The sequence below is a fragment of the Syzygium oleosum genome, unplaced genomic scaffold, assembly GCF_021117445.2.
Source record: "Syzygium oleosum isolate NSW1041296 unplaced genomic scaffold, Sole_v2.1 Sole_v2.01, whole genome shotgun sequence".
Taxonomy (NCBI): Eukaryota; Viridiplantae; Streptophyta; class Magnoliopsida; order Myrtales; family Myrtaceae; genus Syzygium; species Syzygium oleosum.
The window spans coordinates 7305354-7326805 of record NW_026607485.1 but is presented as its reverse complement, the minus strand read 5'-3'; the positions used below and the strand labels follow the sequence as shown (position 1 = coordinate 7326805).

At 44.2% G+C, this 21452-nt stretch overlaps 3 protein-coding genes across 3 annotated transcripts; 2 read left to right on the top strand and 1 right to left on the bottom strand.

The window, feature by feature from the left end:
* Window positions 1-1588: 1588 nt before the first annotated feature.
* LOC115685056 (ARM REPEAT PROTEIN INTERACTING WITH ABF2) lies at window positions 1589-9120 on the top strand. Its single transcript, XM_030610053.2, has 19 exons — window positions 1589-1932; window positions 2090-2247; window positions 3356-3528; window positions 3605-3725; window positions 3805-3879; window positions 3981-4075; window positions 4221-4296; window positions 4629-4736; window positions 5151-5279; window positions 5426-5494; window positions 5585-5644; window positions 5803-5926; window positions 6046-6185; window positions 6528-6591; window positions 6709-6788; window positions 6995-7059; window positions 7143-7260; window positions 7343-7461; window positions 8627-9120. The coding sequence occupies exons 1-19, from the start codon at window positions 1665-1667 to the stop codon at window positions 8721-8723; spliced, it is 2139 nt and encodes a 712-aa protein (XP_030465913.1). The 5' UTR covers window positions 1589-1664; the 3' UTR covers window positions 8724-9120.
* Window positions 9121-16001: 6881 nt separating this feature from the next.
* LOC115663980 (2-hydroxyisoflavanone dehydratase-like) lies at window positions 16002-17668 on the top strand. Its single transcript, XM_030585938.2, has 3 exons — window positions 16002-16224; window positions 16472-16739; window positions 16924-17668. The coding sequence occupies exons 1-3, from the start codon at window positions 16134-16136 to the stop codon at window positions 17555-17557; spliced, it is 993 nt and encodes a 330-aa protein (XP_030441798.1). The 5' UTR covers window positions 16002-16133; the 3' UTR covers window positions 17558-17668.
* A 609-nt stretch (window positions 17669-18277) lies between these two features.
* LOC115663979 (protein PSK SIMULATOR 1-like) lies at window positions 18278-19312 on the bottom strand. Its single transcript, XM_056313804.1, has 4 exons — window positions 19219-19312; window positions 19004-19082; window positions 18671-18713; window positions 18278-18581 (listed from the first exon to the last, which is right to left on the bottom strand). Exons 1-4 carry the CDS (start codon window positions 19303-19305, stop codon window positions 18278-18280), a joined length of 513 nt encoding a protein of 170 aa, XP_056169779.1. The 5' UTR covers window positions 19306-19312.
* Between the last annotated feature and the right edge of the window lie 2140 nt (window positions 19313-21452).

Genomic DNA, 21452 nt, shown 5'->3' with positions numbered 1-21452 from the left:
TAGTTCGAGGTTTTTTTTTACGTCGCAAAAGAAGGTTTGGATAAACGTGCCGTGGTGAACATTGTTCGGAGTTTTTGATGGTTTTTTCCCCTTATTTTTTTTTTCTTTTTCATTCCACGGTATTCTCTGGAGGAAGAACTATTTCGTTCGAACCAAATTAGAAAACACGGTCGAGTTCGCGGCGAAGCGCGTGGTTCTTTCGAGCGAGACGTCTCGCCTCGACGCACTCTCGTCGCGACACGCGAGATCACCGGCGGCGAGGGTTTACACTCCGTTTTCTCGTCAATTGAACTCGGACATGTCGGATCGGATCGTCACACGCTCCCTGCTCATTAGACCTGTCAAAATAGGTCATAAACCCATTTTTAACCCATATATTAGTAAGTGGGTCATAAATGGATTAGTTATATTTAGTAAATGGGTCATAAATGGTTAGAAGTCTTCTTATATTAGTGTTAAATGGGTCGTAAATGGATCATAAATGGGTTTACAACTGATTTAAATTCAACGCATCTCTCTCGCCCTCACTCATTTTTGCACTCACTCACTCCGCACTCTCATTTCAGCTTGGGTATGAATTTTTCTATATTTAATTAAATATGAAAGTGTTTTAGCAATATGGGTCTGATCGGGTATGAGTCGGGTATGGGTCAAGAAAATTGCATTGCGCATAAAATGTGTCATAAATGGGTTAATGGGTCAATTTGGGTTGGACCATTTATGACCCGACCCAAACCCCATCCGATCCACCCATTTGACAGGTCTACTGCTCATTGGGAAGAAATTATTTCCCGCCTACTTACTCGATCGGATCTCCCATTCGTCCCGTCGCACTAACGTGCGGGAACTTTCATTAAAACCCAACCAATCACAGCAACAAGACCCGACCGGAGAAAGCTACGGTCCGATCAAAGGCGGGAACGTTGGCGCTGCGTTCAGCACGAATCGCGCCCGACGTTTTGGTACAGGGCTTCTTCAGCCCCGCGCGGGAAGTGATTGGAGGTGCTCCTCGCGAAACGACGTCACTCCATGGCCACGTGGCGCCCGTGGGTTGGGGGGGGGGCCCCCGCCGCACTCCATTTTCGCTCCCCCCTTTCCTTCTTTTTCACCCGGGGTTTTCCTTCTCCTTCTCTCCCGCTTTATTTAATTTACTTTCCCGCCTAATACATTTTCCAAACCCCCGGGAATTACAGGAAATAATCAGGAAATTAAAATAAAATCCACCGTAATTATTTTCCGGAGCGCTATCAATTTAATTCCATAAGTTCATAATCCTCTCTCTCAATGCCGAAAACAGCAAAAAAAAAATTCAAATGATAAATAGTTAGCATTTTCGTCGCCGCTGCGGGAAAACGACGTCGCGCGAGTGCGGAATTTGACGTCGGTGCTCGCCGTTAAATACCGACGCGTCGCCCCGAATCGCCCCCCTTCCCCACACCGTGCGTCCCCGGAGGCAACACGGAAAGCGGAAAGCGAGCGACGCCTTCCCCCCCCCCGGAGGGGAAATCCCCAAACTGCCCCCCCCCCCCCACCGTCCGTCGCCACCGTCGCGTTTCAAAAATCCGATTCCCCCATTTCTCAACCCCCCTCCCCCACCCCTCCGTCTCTCTCTCTCTCTCTCTATCTCTCTGAACTTCCCTGAATTTTTTCCTTTCCCCGCATCGATGGACTTCAACCGGAGCCAGGATCCGCAGCAGGACATCCAGGAGAAGAAGGGCCAGAAGAGGAAGCTGGAGGACGAGGCGGCCGCGGCGGCGGCCGCCTCCGGCGACGGCGAGATCTCCGCCTCCGCCGGGGACGGCGGCCGGCAGTCGCTGCTCCGGGAGGTGGCCGCGCAGGTGAAGGTCCTCGAGTCCGCCTTCTCCTGGGCCGAGGCCGATCGAGCCGCCGCCAAGCGCGCCACGCACGTCCTCGCCGAGCTCGCCAAAAACGGTGCGGCTCCCCGGGGTTGGGGGTAGGGGGGGAGGGGGGGGGGGGGGAGATGATTAGGATTCCGCGATCTCGGCTTTAGTGACTCGTCCGGGGTTGATTTTTCGCTGCTGATTGTGTGCGTGCGTGCGTGTTGACGCGTGTTTGTGGGTGGATGCAGAGGAGCTGGGGAGCTTGCTTGTTGACGGCGGCGTGGTTCCGGCCCTGGTGAAGCATCTACAGGCGCCGCCGTCGGCGGAAGGCGACCGGAGCGCGAGGCCGTACGAGCATGAAGTTGAGAAGGGATGTGCTTTTGCGCTGGGTCATCTGGCTGTTAAGGTAGAGTTGATTGTGACTCTGATCGCTCTATTAGCCTTGGTGTATTGGCTATAGCTAGCGATTGGCGTTGTGAAGTCGATTATCTTTGAAGAGATGATCGAAGTCCTGATTATCCTAGTTCAAGTATGCATATCTGTGAGGCACACTGTAGTCTGGTCATTAATAGGTTAGACTGTGTGGTATGAATGCTCAAGAGTGGTTTGTTATGGCAAGTAGAACAATCGCAAAGGGATTTGGAGGAGGAGCTTGAAGATATCTTACGATGTAAATTACTTTCTCGTTGCGCAAAGAAGAGTGAAAAGAAAGTGTTGCGATTTTATTCATCGAATTGTCTTGTTTAGCTTTCTCAGCAGGCTTTGCATTTACACCTCAAATTAGTTTTCACCGTTATATCGTTAGGTTATATACGTAGCTCGGTGTTTAACGTATTGACTCTGCTTGATTTAATGAAATGCAGATTCAACTTGAGTGAAAAAGAAAGTGTCATGATTTCATTCATTGAATTGTCTTGTGTAGCTTTCTCAGCAGGCTTTGCATTTACACCTCAAATTAGTTTTCACCGTTATATCGTTAGGTTATATACGTAGCTCGGTGTTTGACAGATTGACTCTACTTGATTTACTGAAATGCAGATTCTTCTCGAGGGTGTCAATGTTATACTTCCATTTGCGTCGTGTCACCTCTTTTAATATGGTATCCTCCGTTGATAAGGGAATAAATTTATTTGGACGAGTCGTTGAAGCTCATCATGTTGAAAGATGACGTTTCGAGTATTAAATGCGGCAAATTACACGTGCTTTACAAAAGAAAGCGGAATAGGAAAAAATCGGCAGTGAAATTGATCTTTAGAGCCTTTTTCATGCTTGCCAGACATTTTGGCATTTGACATGTTGATGAGATATCTATGTGGATGTCATCAAGTGTCATTGTGATTCTTAGAAGAATGTTGCTAAGGCATTGTACTTTGGGTTTTTGTTATACCTGTCATTATCTGTCGACGGCACTCGTCAATACTATCCGTTTCAGTACTGTTTTCTTTTAAGCCGAGGCGGTACTGGTACTACAGAAAATGTCTCACCTTTCCCCTTGTTATCTCCTCTTGGAACAGCCAGAGCTTCAACAACTTATAGTCGACTGTGGTGCCTTACCACATCTAATAGATCTGTTGAAGAGGCATGAAGATGGTTCAACCACACGAGCTGTCAACAGTTTAATTAGGAGAGCGGCCGATGCTATCACTAACCTCGCTCACGAGAATAGCAGCATCAAGATTCGTGTCAGGTGTGCTCCCGTATAGTTTAGAATCAAACAATGCCTTAGCTCCATTTTCCTTAATAGTATTGGGACTGAGGTGCAGGATGGAAGGTGGGATTCAACCTCTAGTAGAATTGCTAGATTTTAGGGATACCAAAGTGCAAAGAGCTGCTGCTGGTGCATTGCGTACCCTGGCTTTCAAAAATGATGAAAACAAGAATCAGGTGATTATTTTTCTTAGAAAGATGTTTTCTTGTTTGTTATATCAAGAGTAGGAATTATGTGAACTCATTGCCTTTTCAGATTGTGGAGTGCAATGCTCTTCCAACGCTCATTTTGATGCTCCGTTCTGAGGACGCTGCAATACATTATGAGGCGGTAAGGCCATAGGGAAAGTATAATTGATCAGAACGAGAGTTGCTGCTTTGTGCGATTCTTTGAATTTACTTTGTTTATTGCATTCTGTTTGTGGCTTTCAGGTTGGTGTCATTGGCAATCTGGTACACTCATCTCCGAACATTAAAAAAGAAGTTCTTACTGCCGGGGCTTTACAGCCTGTTATAGGACTGCTAAGGTATGTTGGGAATCTAGGACTGATGTGGAGCTCGTGCCACTTACAGTCTGGCAAACGGTCTGACGAACTTCTTGCTCTTTCATGATTGTTTGTACCGATCAAGTTTCAATTGAACATTTTCTTCTTCAAACATGTTGATTTACAGTTCTTGCTGTCCTGAGAGCCAAAGGGAGGCAGCCTTGCTCCTAGGGCAGTTTGCTGCTGCTGATTCAGACTGTAAGGTGAATGATGGCAGTTTTTTTTGTCTTGCCTCTTTTTTTGTCTGTATCCTGTTCTGCCAAGATTTGTATGATTTCTTCTCTCTTATGATTCAAAATTCATGAAACAAACTAACTTTAATTTTTGCTTTTTTGGGTCAGTCAATGTTATTAAGTGGTCTCAGTTTTTTCCTATCCTTCTAGTAGATAAGTGGTGCATTCTTGTTGTCTTCTCTATCAATTGAGCCTGGTCATCTTCTCAACCTTACCTTTCGCCTTTTTATCTTGGAAAGTGTACTTTTGACTTTCTCGATCTACGTTCTCATTTACATTGCAACGAGGATGCAAAAATGCAGGTTCACATTGTCCAGAGGGGAGCTGTTCGTCCTTTAATCGATATGCTTCAGTCCGACGACTTTCAGCTGAGGGAAATGTCAGCATTTGCATTAGGGAGATTGGCTCAGGTCTCTCTCTCTCTCCCCGCGCCAACTTGATTTCCAAAATGCTGGCTGACGGACAGTATTCAGATAGAGAGCCTATTCCCTTTTTTCCTTAAACCTTGGCACTTGTCTACGGTGCGGCCCTTTAGAAAGGTCCACTGAAAATGAAGGACAAAAGAGTGATTTTTGCTTTTCTAACGATACGGAAATCAAGCACCCACGCACCAACACTCAAACATAGCTTAACAAGTACTCTATTGGCATTTATTGAAATTTCCTTATTTAAGAGATATGCTTCATACAATGAATTTTTGCCAGATGCAATTATATGGTGAACCATATGATCTTTTCGGCATGTTATGTGTATTTTATGAGCTATTGTGTCCAGTGAAGTTCAGAAATTAAAGACGCCCTGAACATTTCTTTTTATCAATTCAGGACTCTCATAATCAAGCTGGTATAGCTTATAATGGTGGCTTGATTCCATTATTGAAGCTTCTTGATTCAAAAAATGGGTCCTTGCAGCATAATGCTGCCTTTGCGCTTTATGGACTTGCAGACAATGAGGTAATACCTTGGAATTTTAATCAAGCCAAAATTTAAGAATGCTTCCCACCCAAACTATCCAAAAAAAATGGCAATGTTGAAGTTTTCTTGTTCAGTAGGATTTCATTCAAGCTAGTTGTTGTAACCGCTATGCATCTTCTCTATAGGACAATGTCTCCGATTTTATTAGGGTAGGAGGTGTTCAAAAGCTGCAAGATGGAGAATTTATTGTCCAGGTGAGTAGGGAAAGTTTTAAGTCGCATAGTGTTTAGAATTATTTTTAAACACAAAGCATAATATGAGTGAAATTGACAACATCTTTGCAGGCTACGAAAGATTGTGTTGCCAAAACTTTGAAAAGAATTGAGGAGAAGATTCATGGCCGAGTGAGTAGCTTAATTTTTTAGTCTCATACTTTGAACTGAACTCCGTATTGTTCTCAATGATTTTATGTTTCTCTTTTTGTTGGGTACATAAATGAAAGGAGTTCTTTCTTTTCCTTTCTTGACCTGCCGGGCTTTAATATGTTGGTTTCTTTGTGCAGGTTTTGAATCATTTACTATATTTGATGCGTGTAGCAGAGAAGACTGTTCAAAGACGTGTTGCTTTGGCTCTTGCTCATCTCTGTTCTCCAGATGACCAGCAAACAATTTTTGTTGATAACAATGGTATGTGATGCTCTCTCTGTCTCTCTGTCTCTCTCTCAATACTTCTATACTTAAGAGTACTTTGTTCTCTTTTTACTTTGAAGTTGTCAGAGTATCTGATTAGTCTGTATTCTCTGAAGGGTTGGAGCTGCTTGTTAGCCTGCTTATTTGTTCAAGCCCTCGGCAGCAACTTGATGGTGCTGTGGCATTGTTCAAGTTAGCTAACAAAGCAATGTCTCTTTCTCCTGTTGATGCAGCTCCTCCCTCTCCAACGCCACAGGTCACTGGCCATCCAATTGGTGCTTGATTTTCTTTTAATTATTTGAACTGTCAATTCTGGTCAGATAATGTGATCCAGAAGAATGTAAGGTTTTGTGTGTGCAAAAGATCTTTGTCAGCAGCATTGTTTGATTATTAGCTTGCCAGTTTCTCATAAATTGCCTTTTGTTTCATTACGTGGTCCAGGAGGATTCACCCGTTCTATTTATTTTTCTCTTTTAAAGTTTCAAAAATATATTTGTTATTATTTGCTTAGGAAGGAGTCTTTTGTGCATATGAGTATTTCTAGATCTGATCTGGGAAATAAAATTTGATCTGGTACTCAAAAACTTTCTTATTGCAGGTTTATCTAGGGGAGCAGTATGTGAACAACTCTACCCTGTCTGATGTAACATTTCTAGTTGAAGGTTCCTGAAAATTTTCATGCTCTGTTTCGTTGGTGACTCTCATACATGGATCATTCATATACAAGTTGTGCATGATGATCAATTTGAAAGAATTCTTGCCTTGTATATGTTTTGCAGGAAGACGGTTCTATGCACACAGAATTTGCTTGCTTGCTTCTTCTGACGCATTTCGTGCAATGTTTGACGGTGGATATCGGGTGAGTGTCCTTTAATTCTGGGTTTCAGGTTTTTTTTTTTGAGTTTTCATTTTTGTGTCAACATGAAATTGGACTATGCTGAGCTTTGTGATGTTGTTATGTTTAAAAGCTGAGTGCAGCACCTTATGCTTTGTGATCTCTTGATTTTAGGAAGCAAAATCTTTGCTCAGACTTATGGAATAAAGTTTTTGTGACATTTATTACAGGAGAAAGACGCTAGGGACATAGAAATTCCAAATATCAGATGGGAGGTTTTTGAGTTGATGATGAGGTTAGTTGAAACTTTTAAGTCTAAATTCACATAATATAGTTTGTGTGATATTCTTCAAATGACTTTTTTCAATGACACTACAGATTTATATACACTGGTTCAATTGATGTTACGCTGGAAATTGCTCAAGATCTCCTCAGAGCTTCTGATCAGTATCTCTTGGAGGGACTCAAGCGACTTTGTGAATATTCCATTGCACAGGTTAGCTGATGAGTGATTGAATGAGTTTACCTATTGATGTTTGGTATATTCCTTGACAATGAGTGTACCTTAATTATTGCAGGATATTTCGTTGGAAAATGTCTCCAGCATGTATGAACTTTCAGAAGCCTTCAATGCTATTTCCTTGAGGCACTCATGCATATTGTTCATTCTGGAGCATTTTGACAAATTGAGACCTGGGTAAACACTTCCAGCTAAGCTCCTCTTGTTTGGCGAAACTCTGTTTGAATTCTATTTATCAATCCCTTCTTCTAAGTATACTTCAGTAATATATCAGATTACATCATGGAAATTATTTCCTTCGACCCACAAGTTGCATGCTCCCCAGGTTTAGGGAGAATGTGGGGGAATTTGATTATACAACCAAGTTGCCTTCTGAAAGTTGAAATGCATCTCTGTCATTTTCTCTCATGTAGAATCATTTTCATCCCCTCCATTTCCTTAATCCAAATATCTGAAAATAATTAAATTATCTTGTCCATGATTTCCATATTACTGCCTTTCAATTCCATAGTTTTCATCTCCCTTCTATATTTTTTTGCCCACTCAAGAAAAAGATAAAACACCTAACTTTAAACAGACTTTTCAGCCTTTTTAATTTGTAATAAATACCATAAACATTATTCATCAGACAAATGAAATGATACTTGTAACGTTTCAAAGTGAATATCTTCAGTTTTCGCTCCCTTTATCTAGTAAAAATACCAAAAGTATACTTCACCAGAATACCTTTTTTATACTTTCTGTTTTTGCAAAATATCAGTTTGCTACCTCTAGACAAAACTCATTCTCTGAAAACACCAAATTCCCCCCTCTGCAGATCCCCAAGCCTCCAAACTCTCCACAACTCTGGCCAACATCAGCCACAAGCCACAAATCCCATGTCCCCTCCACCACTGACCACTGTCCGTTGTCACTGTCAACCCCGCGGCCATCGCTGCCGTCAACTCTTCCCCACCGGCATTGTCGTCCCTTTCCCTTGCCAATCAATCTACATCTGGTAGCAATGGGCGCGAGCTCAAACTTTGAGCTCTAGCAGCCATGGGCGCGAGCCCATAGCTCGAGGCGGTGAGCTTGAGAGATAGAGAGATGGGTGTCATGTAGGTGATAGGAGGGTGTGGGTGTTTTTGGAAAGAGAAATACATACGTAAATAGGTGGACAAGGACAGCTTTGTTTAAGTGAGGGTGTGAACATGTATTTTCAAAAATAAAGTTGTTCGAGTAGTAACTAGGTAAAAAGCATAGTACTTTTTGGTATTGTTCTTAAGCTACTAGGTCCTTTGGTTTTGATTTGTTGAACTTCTCCTGATCTCTTGGCAACTGTTCTGCTCTTGAACTTTTGCAGGATTTTCCATCTCATCCACCGGATACTACCAGAGGTCCAACAGTACTTTGTGAAAGCACTTACTAAGTCTAACCAGCGCAGTACCTTGCGGCTTTAAGACCCCGTGGTTTCGCTCTCCCTACTCTAACCGATTGTTGTACAGGAAGTGGTAGATTTATGAGCAGTTGGTAGCAGGTGGATGGCTCTAACTGTTTGATAATTGGAAGACTCGCATTCTTTTCCGGACGCAAGATGTGGACTCCCTGTAAGTCTCCACACATTTTTGTTGTAAGGTGTAACTGGGATGATGCTCTTCCCATTGTTTCCGAAATCCAAGCATGTAGCCATGGATTATAAAAACTCCAATCCTTAAACGGCAGTGTTAGCGTTTTGAGTTAGCTTTTGCCGACGTGCGTTCCATGAATTGAAATGGGATGCTTAAGTGAACGTAAGAAAAGGGATGGACTCTGTTGACTGTTTTCTCGAAACGAATGAAGACGATATATATCATGTCATCTTCAGAGGCTCTTATTAAGGGAACAGATCTGCTTGGTTCCAATATTCATTTTGACATATTTGCCTGTGGTTCAAAGTTTTCGGGACTTCTGGATTGTTGGGTGTGGTTGTGAAAGAGTGTCGTTTTCTTCTGGGGAAACGGCTGTAATTCATGGAACGAAAGGATCGCTTTGCTTGTGTGGCATCTTCTTCAATGAAGAGTGATTTTTCAACGCAGCTAGCTCTACTATTCCTTGGAGGCTCGCGGCTGAATATTATTCTCTGGCCTAGTCGGTGACAGTGAGATCTCACTTTGCACGAATCGGGAATGCTTTGTATCCGTAGCACCACCCGTGCATTTCTGTGAATCCAAGGCTGGTCGATCCTTTTGACCGAAGCACGACTCAGCATGGGAAGGAGGGTCCTAGAAGAACGATTTGAACAAGGGTCAGCAAATTTGTCTTACCATATCTCAGGTTTTGGCAAATTTTGAATGCCTTCTGAAGATAGAAATCCTAGGTATAGGATGGTTTCGGATGGGCACAATTCGGAAGAATTTTAAAAAAAGTAAAATTTTTTTTATCTATATTAGCATCGGTTACGTCATGTTGGATGGCCAACGGCTAACTAAATTGCCATGTTAGTGAATTCAGGTCAAAATTAGCTTGGAAGGAATACATTAGTAATTCGTTAAAAGGTTTAGGGTTAAATTTGGACAAATGAAAGATTTAGGACTGAATTGATCGCTATACAATAAGTTTAGGATATTTTGGACAATTTTCTCCTTTGATTAGTGTCCAATGTTGCTCGACCTTAAGCCTAGAAGAGATTGGTCCAAAAGATCTCAAGCTCGAACATTAACAATTTTGGGAAAGGATATTAGGAATGTCAAAAGTTGTGTACGGCGATCATTTTAGTGCCAAAAGTTTTCGCCGGCTTACTTAGGGTCTGTTTAGTAACGTTTCTGTTTCTTTATTTTTTTGTTCTTTTGTTTCCCGGAACAGAAAAAGAACAGAAATTCGTTTAGTAAAAAAAATCTACTTTTTTATTTCTGGAACAAAAAAGTGATCATCGAATAGATTTAGAACAGAAACAAAAAGTAAAAAAAATTTACTTCTTTGTTTCTGGAACAAAAACAAGAAATGATTTTTTCTAGATACCTCCAAAAACAAGAAACAATCCGCCGGCCGCAACCTGCCCACCATCGCCTCTTGCCGTCCTTTGCCGCCACCTACCGGCCGCCTTTTGCCACCGCCCGCCGGCCGTCTCCCGCCCGCTGGCCGTCGTCCACTGCCAGTCGCCTCTTGCGGTTGACCTCTGTCCTCCGCCGCCCGACACCTGCCGCCACCCGCCACCGGCCGCCGTCCTCTGCTGCCGGCGGCTGTGCTCCACCGCCCGACGCTCGGCCGCCACCACCGGGGCCGACCGCCTCCCGCCGCCGGCCACCCGATGCCGGCAGTTACCCACCATCGGCCGCCGTCCTCCGCCACCGGCGGCCACCCACCACCGGCCGCCGTCCTCTGCTACCGGTCGTCGTGCTCCACTGTCGGACGCCGGCCGTGTCCTCTGCTATCGGCCGTCGTGCTTCAGCGTCGGACGCCGGCCGCCACCCGGCGCGGCCGGCCGCCACCGCCCCGGCCGCCCTTGGCCGCCGGCCGCCACGGGATGTTGGCGGTCACCCATCACGGGCCGCCGTCCTTTGCTGCCGACCGCCGTGCTCCACCGATTGACGCTGGCCACCCTTCATCGCCAGCCACCTCCCGCTGCCGGTCACCGCCGCCCAATGTCGCAGCGATCCGCCGCCGTGCTCCGCCACCGCTCGACGCCAATCGCCTCCCTCCGCCAACTGCCATCCTTCGCCGCCGCCGGCCGGCCACCTCCCACCGCCGACCACCGTCCTCCGCCCCCCACCCCCACTTGCCGTCCTCCGCTGGCAGCCCAGAAGGGAGAAACTCGTTTATGGAATAGAAATAGATCATTCGCGCCCTAAACGCGTTTCTATTTTTTTTCTATTTCAGGAATAGAAATTTTGTGCAGTTACTAAATGCTATTTTTTGCTCAGAAACTGTTTCAAGAAATAAAAATAGAAAAAACTATTTCTGATTAGAAATTGTTTCTGAGAACAGAAACGTTGCTATGCAGATCCTTTAAGTGCCAAATCGGAGAAAAAACGATGACTTAAGTACCAATGGCAAGAAATTCCGACCAAATTGATTACGTGGCTTTTATAATTAAAATTTTAATCTAAGTTGCTTTTTTAAAGAAAAATCAATCCACGTGGCATTTCCACGTGTATATTTCTCCCTCCACATCATTTTTTTCATTTTTTTTCCCTTTTTTTCTTCTCTTTTCTCCCTTATGCGTCCTGTTGCTCCACACTTCATGAGACGGGCTATTCTCACTGGCACTCACCATCACCACCCAGACCCACGAGTTCCGCCACAACCTCCGACAACCCCTCCACGACCTCAGCTCATCGTCATCGTGAGGGTGTCGCGAGGCTCGGGCGACCCAGGATCTAGGGTCATCTGAAAACAAGGTTAGATTTGGGCTCAAGGATGTTGAATTTGGTGTCCCGAGCAACTCAGTCTTCTTCGTCGGCTCTCTTCGCATCGACTCGATCCTATGCCGGCTCTCTCCGCACTACTCCCAGGCGAAAAACGCTGACGTTCGATTCTTAACGTCACCGTCGCTCCCTCGCCACCGAAAGACACCGCCATCCGCCGTTCGCTACCCGCCATCCATCACCCCCTCCACAGAAAAAAAACTCTCAACCACAGCCAACCTACACATAGCAATTGTCGTCCCATGCATGGCCACCATCAATCATCACACCACCTCAGCCATTTTCTCCAAGGCATCACCCAACCGAGCACCAGCAGAGACATGGGCGGCCACTGGCCATAGATCGAAGCCGCATGCCATTCACAGCCCTCGCTCGTCGCCGGCGAAGCCGCAGTCAGTTTGTCCCTTTTCTGCTCTGTTTTTTGGCAAAAAAGGCTTGAAGAGTTTGGGGATCGCTCGAAGCTCGTTCACTGTGTCAACCACCAGTGACAACTTAAAAGAGATTTTATTTGAAATCTATAACGAGAAGATTTCCGATATTTGAGGAGGCAAAATTGTGAAAGAGATCATGGCTAGCCAAGAGGAGAAATCAACGGGATATTTTTACTCGAAAATATGGTAGGCAAGAGGCAAGATCTTCAAGTGATTGAGCGGGGTTGGAAAGAGAGAAATTAAGGGAAAGAATCAAGAATTTAATGCTCATGGAATGAGCTGGCTATGAAATCGTGGAGGTGATGAGTGAACTTGAGATGTATCTTATAATTATGGCAGCACAATAAATATCTTGTTCTTCCTTATTATGGAGACCTTAGCGGTTGCTCCATCCAAGGAAGAGAATATATCAATCCACTGCATGGATCGGATTTCCTTTTCCGACTAATTATCGAGAACCACTCTGAATGCTGTTGAGTGTCCCTGATACCAAATTGATTTCTTGGTTTCAACCGAATTCTGACGGTCAATGCTCCAACAGGAGCAAAGAATATAGCCACAAAGCCACCGACAGATTTATATGTACGCAAAAACACTTGTGTTAGAGCTACGGAGCATAAAAAAAACCAGTATCTGAATGCTACCATCATGGCATCCGCAATGCAATTTTCCTTGCACAAGAGACAAGCACTTAATGTAATTGTTTTGATTCAATAATTTTGAACTCCCGTTCCATGAATGAACCTGATAGAGAAAAAATGAAAAGACACAATTACAAGCTAGGGTGACGGATCAAGAGTGAGGAGACATTATGTGATATTTGAACTGATCTTCTTTCAATCCTCTTCTGCCAGCTCTCTGTGTTGACTCTGTCGCTTGCACCAGCACAAGTGCCGGTGCGCGCTTGGCACTGAAATGAACACTTTTTAATAACGACCGGCACTGGAGTGATTCCTTTTAACAACAACTAGCACTGAAGTGATTGCTTTAAAAAAAAATTTGGCACTCAAATGATCACTATATACAACTTTTAGATGACGTCGTTTAGGGGTTATATGTTGACTAGGATGCTGGCGAACCACGTAAGACTGAGAAATTAATAAAATATGGTCGCGTCAGATTTCCGACGACCCAAATCGGAGTTGGCACTTAAGTGATCCGAAAAAAATATTTGGCACTAAAATGAGCGCCGTACACAACTTTTAGCACTTCTAGTGTCCTTCTTCCACAATTTTGGCAAATGAGGGAACTCTTTGGGCCAAGACAGGTAGAACCAATTAGGATTCTTGATGGTGAGGGCAAATACTAGATTTTATCATGCCTGCACCATTGCTAGGAGTTCCAGAACTGGCATTAAGGCTCTGAAAGATACCATGGGAAATGGGGTGCATGATGAGAGGGCTATAGCTGGCATGGTTACTTTACTATTCATTTCAGAAAATTTGTTCTGTACTGGAGAGAACTCGTTGTCTTAATGAACCCGGGCTTCCCGTGGCGCGGAGTAATGTTTTATCTGAAGAAGATGCACAGCGTCTCGATGTTCCGGTGGCGGAAGAGGAAGTTAAGAACGCGCTTTGAAATCCGAAACCTCGCAAAGCACTCGGACTGGACCGGACCGGACGGGCGCCATGCTGTTTTCTATCGGAAGTTGACGGAGTTTGGTGAGGGACTCTCTTTCGGAAATCGTTAAGAGCGATTTTTCGAAGCGGTGTCATCCCTAATTACATCAACGGACGGTTTGCTTACTCTTATTCCTAAGAAATAAGGGTCCCGTTTGGTTCAGCATTTGAAATGAGCATTTGGGCTCTAAAGTCTCTTGGCCAAATGCAAATGCGTTTGGCAATTTTTTTGGAGCACTTTGGGGAAATGCAATTGCATTTCCAAATGACTCTAAAGGCCTTTAGCCCAAGGCAGGTTCAGAGGTATTTTGGCAAGTTGCACTTTCGGAATGCAAGTTCAAGCACTACTGTTCATCTTCTCCAATCAGCAGGTCCGGCGGCCGGCGATCGCCGCTTGAGGGGTAGTGTGACCCCCAGGCGACCGCCGCCTGAGGTCGCTGGACCTCAGGCGTCGCTTGGGTTGCGCGTCCCAAGCGAAGCTTGAGGTCGCACGACTTCAGGCAGTCACGCCTGAGGTCGCGCGATCTCAAGCCGCCTCGCCTGAGGTCAGGCGGCGGTGCCCAGCGATTAGATCTGGCTGGCGGCGGTGGCCGGTGGTTGAGCTCAACTGGAAACTTTTTTTTAAAAAAAAAAAAATTAGCAAAAGTTCTTTATAAAATATAATTTTTACCAAATGATATTTAGGCCGAAGTTGCTTTCAAATTTAATTTTAAAAAACGCTTACCAAACACTACTTGCATTTTGGAAAACCCCTTTAGCCCAAAGGTCTTTGCATTTTGCCAAAGACATTCCCCCAAAGTCGAACCAAACGGGCTCAAGATCCCGAAGATCTCAATCACTCCGGACCTTTCTTCTTATGCTACGCATCTTACATAATGGTGGAAAGATCCTTGTTCGAAGACGCAGACCTATTCCGGACGGAAAAAGTCCTTATAGGGCAGAATTGAATGGTAGGAAGACTTAAGAGTAAAAAAGAGTCTTAATGGCAATGAAGATTCGATATAACAAAAGCTTATAATAGAACGGAAATGGGACATCGCTACGAGGGCCGCAGCAGGTTCGGACGGCACACTGTGTTCTGGGAAGCCAACAGGATCGCGGATGCTATGGCAAAGCGAGGCCGACATCGATAGAGATGAACCGCAGTTTTCTAATGATTCCTCGCGTAGAAGCGGATAGGATAGGAGCCGGGGACATTGGCTAAGCCGTGGTCGTGAAGTTTTTCCTTATGTTCTGCCTAAAGAAACGGAGAAAATTCAAAGAAGCCCGCGCTTGCAAATGTTATATACTTGGAAAAAGGCCCCACTTTTATGAAGCGTATCTCTTTTTGGTCGTCCTCTGTTTTTCTTGTAAAAGCATCTCTCTTCGGCGTTTTCGGGCAAAGAGAGGCTGATGCACCGGAGCCCGCCTGAATGGAAACTATCCCCCTTTACCCCTTGAAATTTCGTCGGTCGCGCATCGTTTTCGTCTCGTTGCGAAGGACGAAGACGTGGGAAAATGACGCTGCATCTTCCCAGAGACCTGGACTTTGGTTGGCCTCCTAGGACCTCTACGTAGTTTCCAGCGCAAACAGCTTCTCCCCTCTGTCCTTTAGCTTCATTTCTTATCCGCCAACCTATGTCTCGACACTTTCCGCGTGCTTTCTAAGGATTTTGTCCACAATAAACTTCAGCTTTCTTTCTCGAATCCGATCCGGGCCAACTGCTACATTGTTCTTTCGCCTTTTCGGCTAATCCTCCGTCCAGTTTTGTTGAAAATCGCAGTTGGAATGTCCGAGTTAAAAAGTTTTGAGCCATTAGGAAACACGTGAATGATCCGTTTATAAGGACATCCAATTGAACGTAAGACAGATGATTATTGGTCTGAGTCGGACCTTGCACAATGAACCAAATGTGAACCACATCGATGCCAAATTTGACGGAATCGCTGAAGAGACGGATAGGGGAGACCGAAAAGTCAATATGTTTCTCTTCCTCAAGCAATGAGTTTGAGAGGGGAGTGCCGGCATCTGAAATTTTGAACCGTGCCTCGATACCGTATTGGAATGTCCAGCTTAATAGCTTAAACTTTTAGGAAGGAGACCGGCAATACATTTATAGCAGATTACTTTACAATCACATAATAATCAGCAATAGAAATCCTTTCATTTGTTTCAAATTTATAAGGGTTTGTCACGCTATCTACCAAACTTTCAATGGAAATCGTCCCGGCTTTTCTTGCCACATGGGAGGATCAAACGAAAGGTCGGTAGCATCGACTAAAATTCAAAAGCCAACAGAGACAAGACCGGAAGGGAAAGTCTTTCTATAAGTATTCCTCATCTGATCTCCTCGCATTATGCCTCTGTAACCACTCCAACTCTCTCTCCTCTTGTCCATTCAATAATATCACACGCACACAGAAGAACAAAGAAAATTATGGGCAGCATCTGCACTTCCAAAGAGGTTGAAAGAGAGCTCCCTACACTTCTGAGGGTTTACAAGGACGGCACGGTCGAGCGCCTCTCTGGTAATGTCTGGTTCTGCTCCGTCTTAGCACTGAAGTCTAGTGTTTGGACGGTGGATGAACCCTTTTCTGGAAAGAATAAGGTTTCATTGTAACACTCTGTCGAGAAAAGAACTCCAATTTTCCCCCTAATACGGCGATATGCGCGAATTGAGTCTTTTTATTAGCTTGTTACTCGTAATTTCGGTAGATTTTGTCTACATGACATGATTCAAGTCGCGTGAATCGTCGAACTTTGCTCCATTTTCAGGCACTCCATATGTCCCGCCTTGCTTGGAGGACCCCAAGACCGGCGTCGCGTCGAAAGACATCACCATTCGCGAGGACCCTCTCATCCGAGCAAGACTCCATCTCCCAAAACTCGAACCTGTTGATGAACAGCCTCAGAAGCTCCCTGTCTTGGTCTACTACCACGGCGGCGGCTTCTGCTTCGAATCCGCCTTCTCTCTGGTCGAGCATCAGTATCTCACCACCCTTGTCGCGGAAGCCAAGATACTCGCCGTCTCCATTGAGTACAGGTTTCTTCTAATTTATACACACAGAAACTTCAAGAAAAGGACTTTTTTCTTCTAAGAAGACGACATGTATGCGTATATATAAAGTTTAGTTTTTGATAATCTCATTTTAAATTAAGCCTTTATCAAACTTGACTAGTTTTTGGGGAAACTCACGTTCTCGTATACACATCTCACGTTCTCACAGGTTAGCTCCCGAATGCCCTATACCCTCCATTTACGATGACTGCTGGGAAGCCCTCCAGTGGGTGGCTTCACACTCGGTCGAAGGTGGAGCCGCCGTGAAAGAGCCGTGGCTGGCTGACCACGGCGACTTCCGCCGTGTCTTCATTGCCGGCGACAGCGCTGGAGCCAACATCGCCCACAACGTCCTCATGAGGGCCGGCCGCGACACTATAGTTGGTGGCATAAAGATATCCGGCGCTTACCTGACCCACCCCTACTTCTGGGGCTCTGAACCTATCGGGTCGGAGCCTAAGACAGATCACGACAAGGATCTTCCGCACTTGGTCTGGACTTTCTTGTACCCGACGGTGAAGGACGGGATCGATAGCCCGATGATCAACCCGCTTGCGACCGGGGCCCCTAGCCTGGCGGGCCTCGGGTGCGGGAGGTTGTTGGTGAGCGTGGCGGAGAAGGACCTGCTGAGAGATAGAGGGTTGAAGTACTGCGAGGCAGTGAAGGAGAGTGGGTTCAAGGGAGAATTGGAGGTGGTGGAGGTCGAAGGAGAAGATCACGCTTTCCATATCGTGACTTATGAGAAGGAGAGCGCCCTGGTCCTGATCAAACGGCTGGCTGCTTTTCTCAACAAAAGTTGCTAGCTTGTTTGCTCCATTTTCGTTTGACCTTTTACAAGGTTGTTCATGTGTGCCTTGTCAACATCAGTTCCTGGAAAAATGGAAACGTAAGCGTTGATTTCGCTGTTCTATGTATCGTATGGACTGTTGCGATGTTTGTTACAGTTTCAAAGACCAAGTTGCATCCCGAGATAACTTTTAGGGATCGGAATCATCTCAGCACGTAAGGCAGTGAATCTGTGTTCTTAATACGTCCATGGTAAAATTGTCACATCTGTCTTTCGAAGAATTCGAATAGATCAGGGTCATTGGAAGTTACTCTATGGGCCTATTTATTCTCGGTCGGGTCTCCACCACTCCCCCCTCCACCTCAATTCCCTCGCCACCCGGTCGAACCGTTTCTCAGAATTCTTCTTATCGAACCAACATTTCACTGTAGTTATTATTGGATGTGATAAGTACGTACGAACTAGATGCACACGAGGGCAGCCTTCACGGTTGCTTTTGTCCCTTCTCCATGTAGGAGGAAATTACAAAAAAGAGTTATAAAGTTACTGTACTTGTGTCAATTCAGTCCTAAACTTTTTAGTTGTGTCTATTGAGTTCTAAACATTTTCATATTTTGTTGATTGAATCTATCCGACCATCTTAACTAGAAATCGTTGACGTGGACGTTGGAATGCCACGTAGGATGACCGGCGCTGATGTATACAATTTTTTTTATAATTTATTTATTTATTTTTTCTACCAAGTTTGTGAGGGTTTCGCTTCGGATACCAGAGTCTCACTTCGCACCAGCTTCCTCTTATTTACATCCTTACGCGAACTGTGAGAAGATAATTGAATCTCTTCATCGCTTAGAGAAGAAACTGTTGAGTCAAGTGAACAGGCAACTCCGTTGTTCATTGCCCTTCTTTTGCAGACCAGTTGGTGAAGCCAGAACGACAGTTCAACAATGTAGGGGTCAGTTTTCTCCTTATCAGCGTGATATAGAGTATTGATTCTGATGAAGTCACCCTTGCCAGTGGGTCTCTGGTTAACTCTGGACCTATAAAGAAATATTATTTAGTAATCTTGATGATGTTGAAAGGCAAGAAAACATCGAAGGTGGGCACATGAAGGTCTAAGCTTAAGTACCTCATATTTGCCCATTCTCCCAGTCTCGCAAAGCCATAGTGTGTTCTAGTTCAAACAAATTAAAAACGGAGTTACGCAATATGTGTTAATCATGCATCGAAACTTCGGAAAGCAAACAGTATGAGAGGCAGAATTATTCGCATCAGAAGTACAACCCAAGCGCTAAAATTGTTCGATGGAGGAAGACTACATGCATACAAACCCATGACAAACCTTATAAACAAGCTCTGCGAGAAGACAATCTAAAATTCAAACATAACCAATGGTAAAGACATGTCATTGCTCAAGTTTATATCCCAATTTGTCATAAACCTGCAGATGCTTTTGCAACTTCCTTGATTGTGCTAGCAGCAATCGGAGCAAGCCACGACAATGTCTTCTCCATTTTAGCTTTAATAATTGGAATTGTAGGATGCACAGACACCACACATGATGGATACCCCAGATGAGGAAATCATATTCTGTTGAGAACTGGTCCCCGGCAATATATGCATAAATATATCTAGGTACATTCTGTAAAAAACGATTACATAAGATACATCAACTACCTCTTCCTGAATCTGAACTTGCCGGAGCCAAAAGCGCAGAGCTGACTTTATACCTGGGGGCAGACTTTGGTACAATGCATTTGTCATTGTTGGAGTTACAGAGCCCGAATGAGCCGTCTAATTGGAATCGAAGTTATATGGGTCAAAAAGGATGATACGGAGTCCATCTTTAGCTCTGACCAAAAACGAAAAAAGTCCATCTTTAGCACCAAAGGAAATCAGTAATGGATTCCTCAAGCACTTATCTTGCTATTTCAGCCTGGCCGAACGTGAAAATGTTTAGAATTTAATTGGCACAATTGAAAAGTTTATGACTTAATTGGCATAAGTGCAATGGGTTTAGGACTTTTTTGGTAATTTTACCCTCCACGTAGCCTCTAAAGTGAAGTATATGTCACATATTGATTTTGATAATGAGGCCTCGCCCCTTACAATATCTTGTACAGAACAATTCGTTAATCATGTCCACGACTAGAGGCTACACAGATTGGGATGGTGTCCCCACTTTGGTCTTTGAAAGTTTGGTAGCGTCTAGCTTTAGAAGAGATTGAAATGAGAATCGTCGTTACTAATTCTCTATTATAACCGAACCCTAGGAGAAGGGGAAACGTGGGTGGCTCCGTAGATATCTAGTACTTATAAAATGAATTTCTATATGACTCCTTCTAGATATCTAGTACTTACAAAATGAATCAGACTCATGGTTGTTGAGCAACGAAAAGAGGTAGTTGTCATTGTCCTCGTTTTCTCGAAGCCGGTCAAAACGGGTAAGTAAAGTTGCAGGGTCGTACGTAGGAGTTCGACTCTTGGGTGACATTGTGGTTACAACTGGAGTAAAGAAATGCTTGACGTACAAAGATGTATCGCCAGGAGCTTGAAAGGCGAACAGGCTAAGGAAGACAAAAATGTCATCTCGGGCTCGACTAACGATCAACTTGAAAAGGGGCAGCCACCCTGAAAATCAGTTCACAGACTGACAGCCGATAAAGGTAATGCGCAAATCCCATTAATCGCGTGACGCGTCCAATTAAGACGGGTTCGAACGAACCGTCAAGGGAACCACGAAGCATGACCGGCATTTCGTATGAGATTTTACAGAGAAACAATTGATATTCTTACGTAATTAAAACAATAAAAATATTTTAATTTTTTAAAAATGGGGCATATGTTGACACCCAAATATAACCCAAACTGTGATGGATCGATAGAAGTTCATATTGAGTCGTTGATAGGGCAATCGGTAAGTATGATCACAAATTCATGACTAATGCAGATCAGTGTTACGTGGTCGATAATGTTAACAATGAAAACTAGTCGAGTAAGGTTAGTTATGGACATAAGATGACGTCATGAGGTCGACATTGTTATCAATGAAAGTCGATCAGCGAAGACTAGTTATCGACATACGGTGACTAATATGGCCGATTATGTTATCGATGAAAGGTGATTGAGTAGAGCAGTTATCGGTATACAGTGGCAAAGGGCCGATCGCAGCAACATAAAGGAACACTACAAAGTGAAAACTGAATGGGAAGATGTTCTGTGAACTGTAACCATTTATGGATAAGAACGTGTGGTTGGGGGAAGTCAAGTTGAGGCCTAGAATCTCGGGAGTACTTCGAATTAAAAATTTGAAAAATAACTGCTCTGTGACAGTTATATTTTGTACAAGTCTATACAAGGCCAAGCCAAATCAGATGTAGAGGATCTGAAATCAACAACATATATTCAAATTTCTGCAATTCAGTTCAGTTTTCCAATTTATCATTCTTATTCGCAATTCTTTGTTCTTTCAATTTTGTTAGCATTAGTAATTGTTCCACATGCATTATTTCCTATCCGAATCACCTCAGAACCCAATTCACTCAAAAAACCGAAGATCCAACCTTTGGTCAAAGGTCTTTCGTCGATAATTATTTTCGGCAAAACAGGAGCCTTACTAGCAGTCTACTGTATCTCACTGCTACATGGCTATACCGAAGATCCGCTCGATCCCGCCTGACTGGAAACTATTCTTTTCCCCTTGAATTTTCATCGGTCGTGTGCCATTTTCGCCTCTTTTTGCCAAAAGAAGACGTAGACTTTCGATGGCCTTGGACCTTTACGTGGTTTCCAGCGCAAACAGCTCCCCCTATCTGTCCTTTAGCTTAATTTCTTTTACACCAAGCCATCTCTTGACATTTTCCGTGTGTTTTCTAAGGATTTTGTCCACGATAAAAATCAATTTTCTTTCT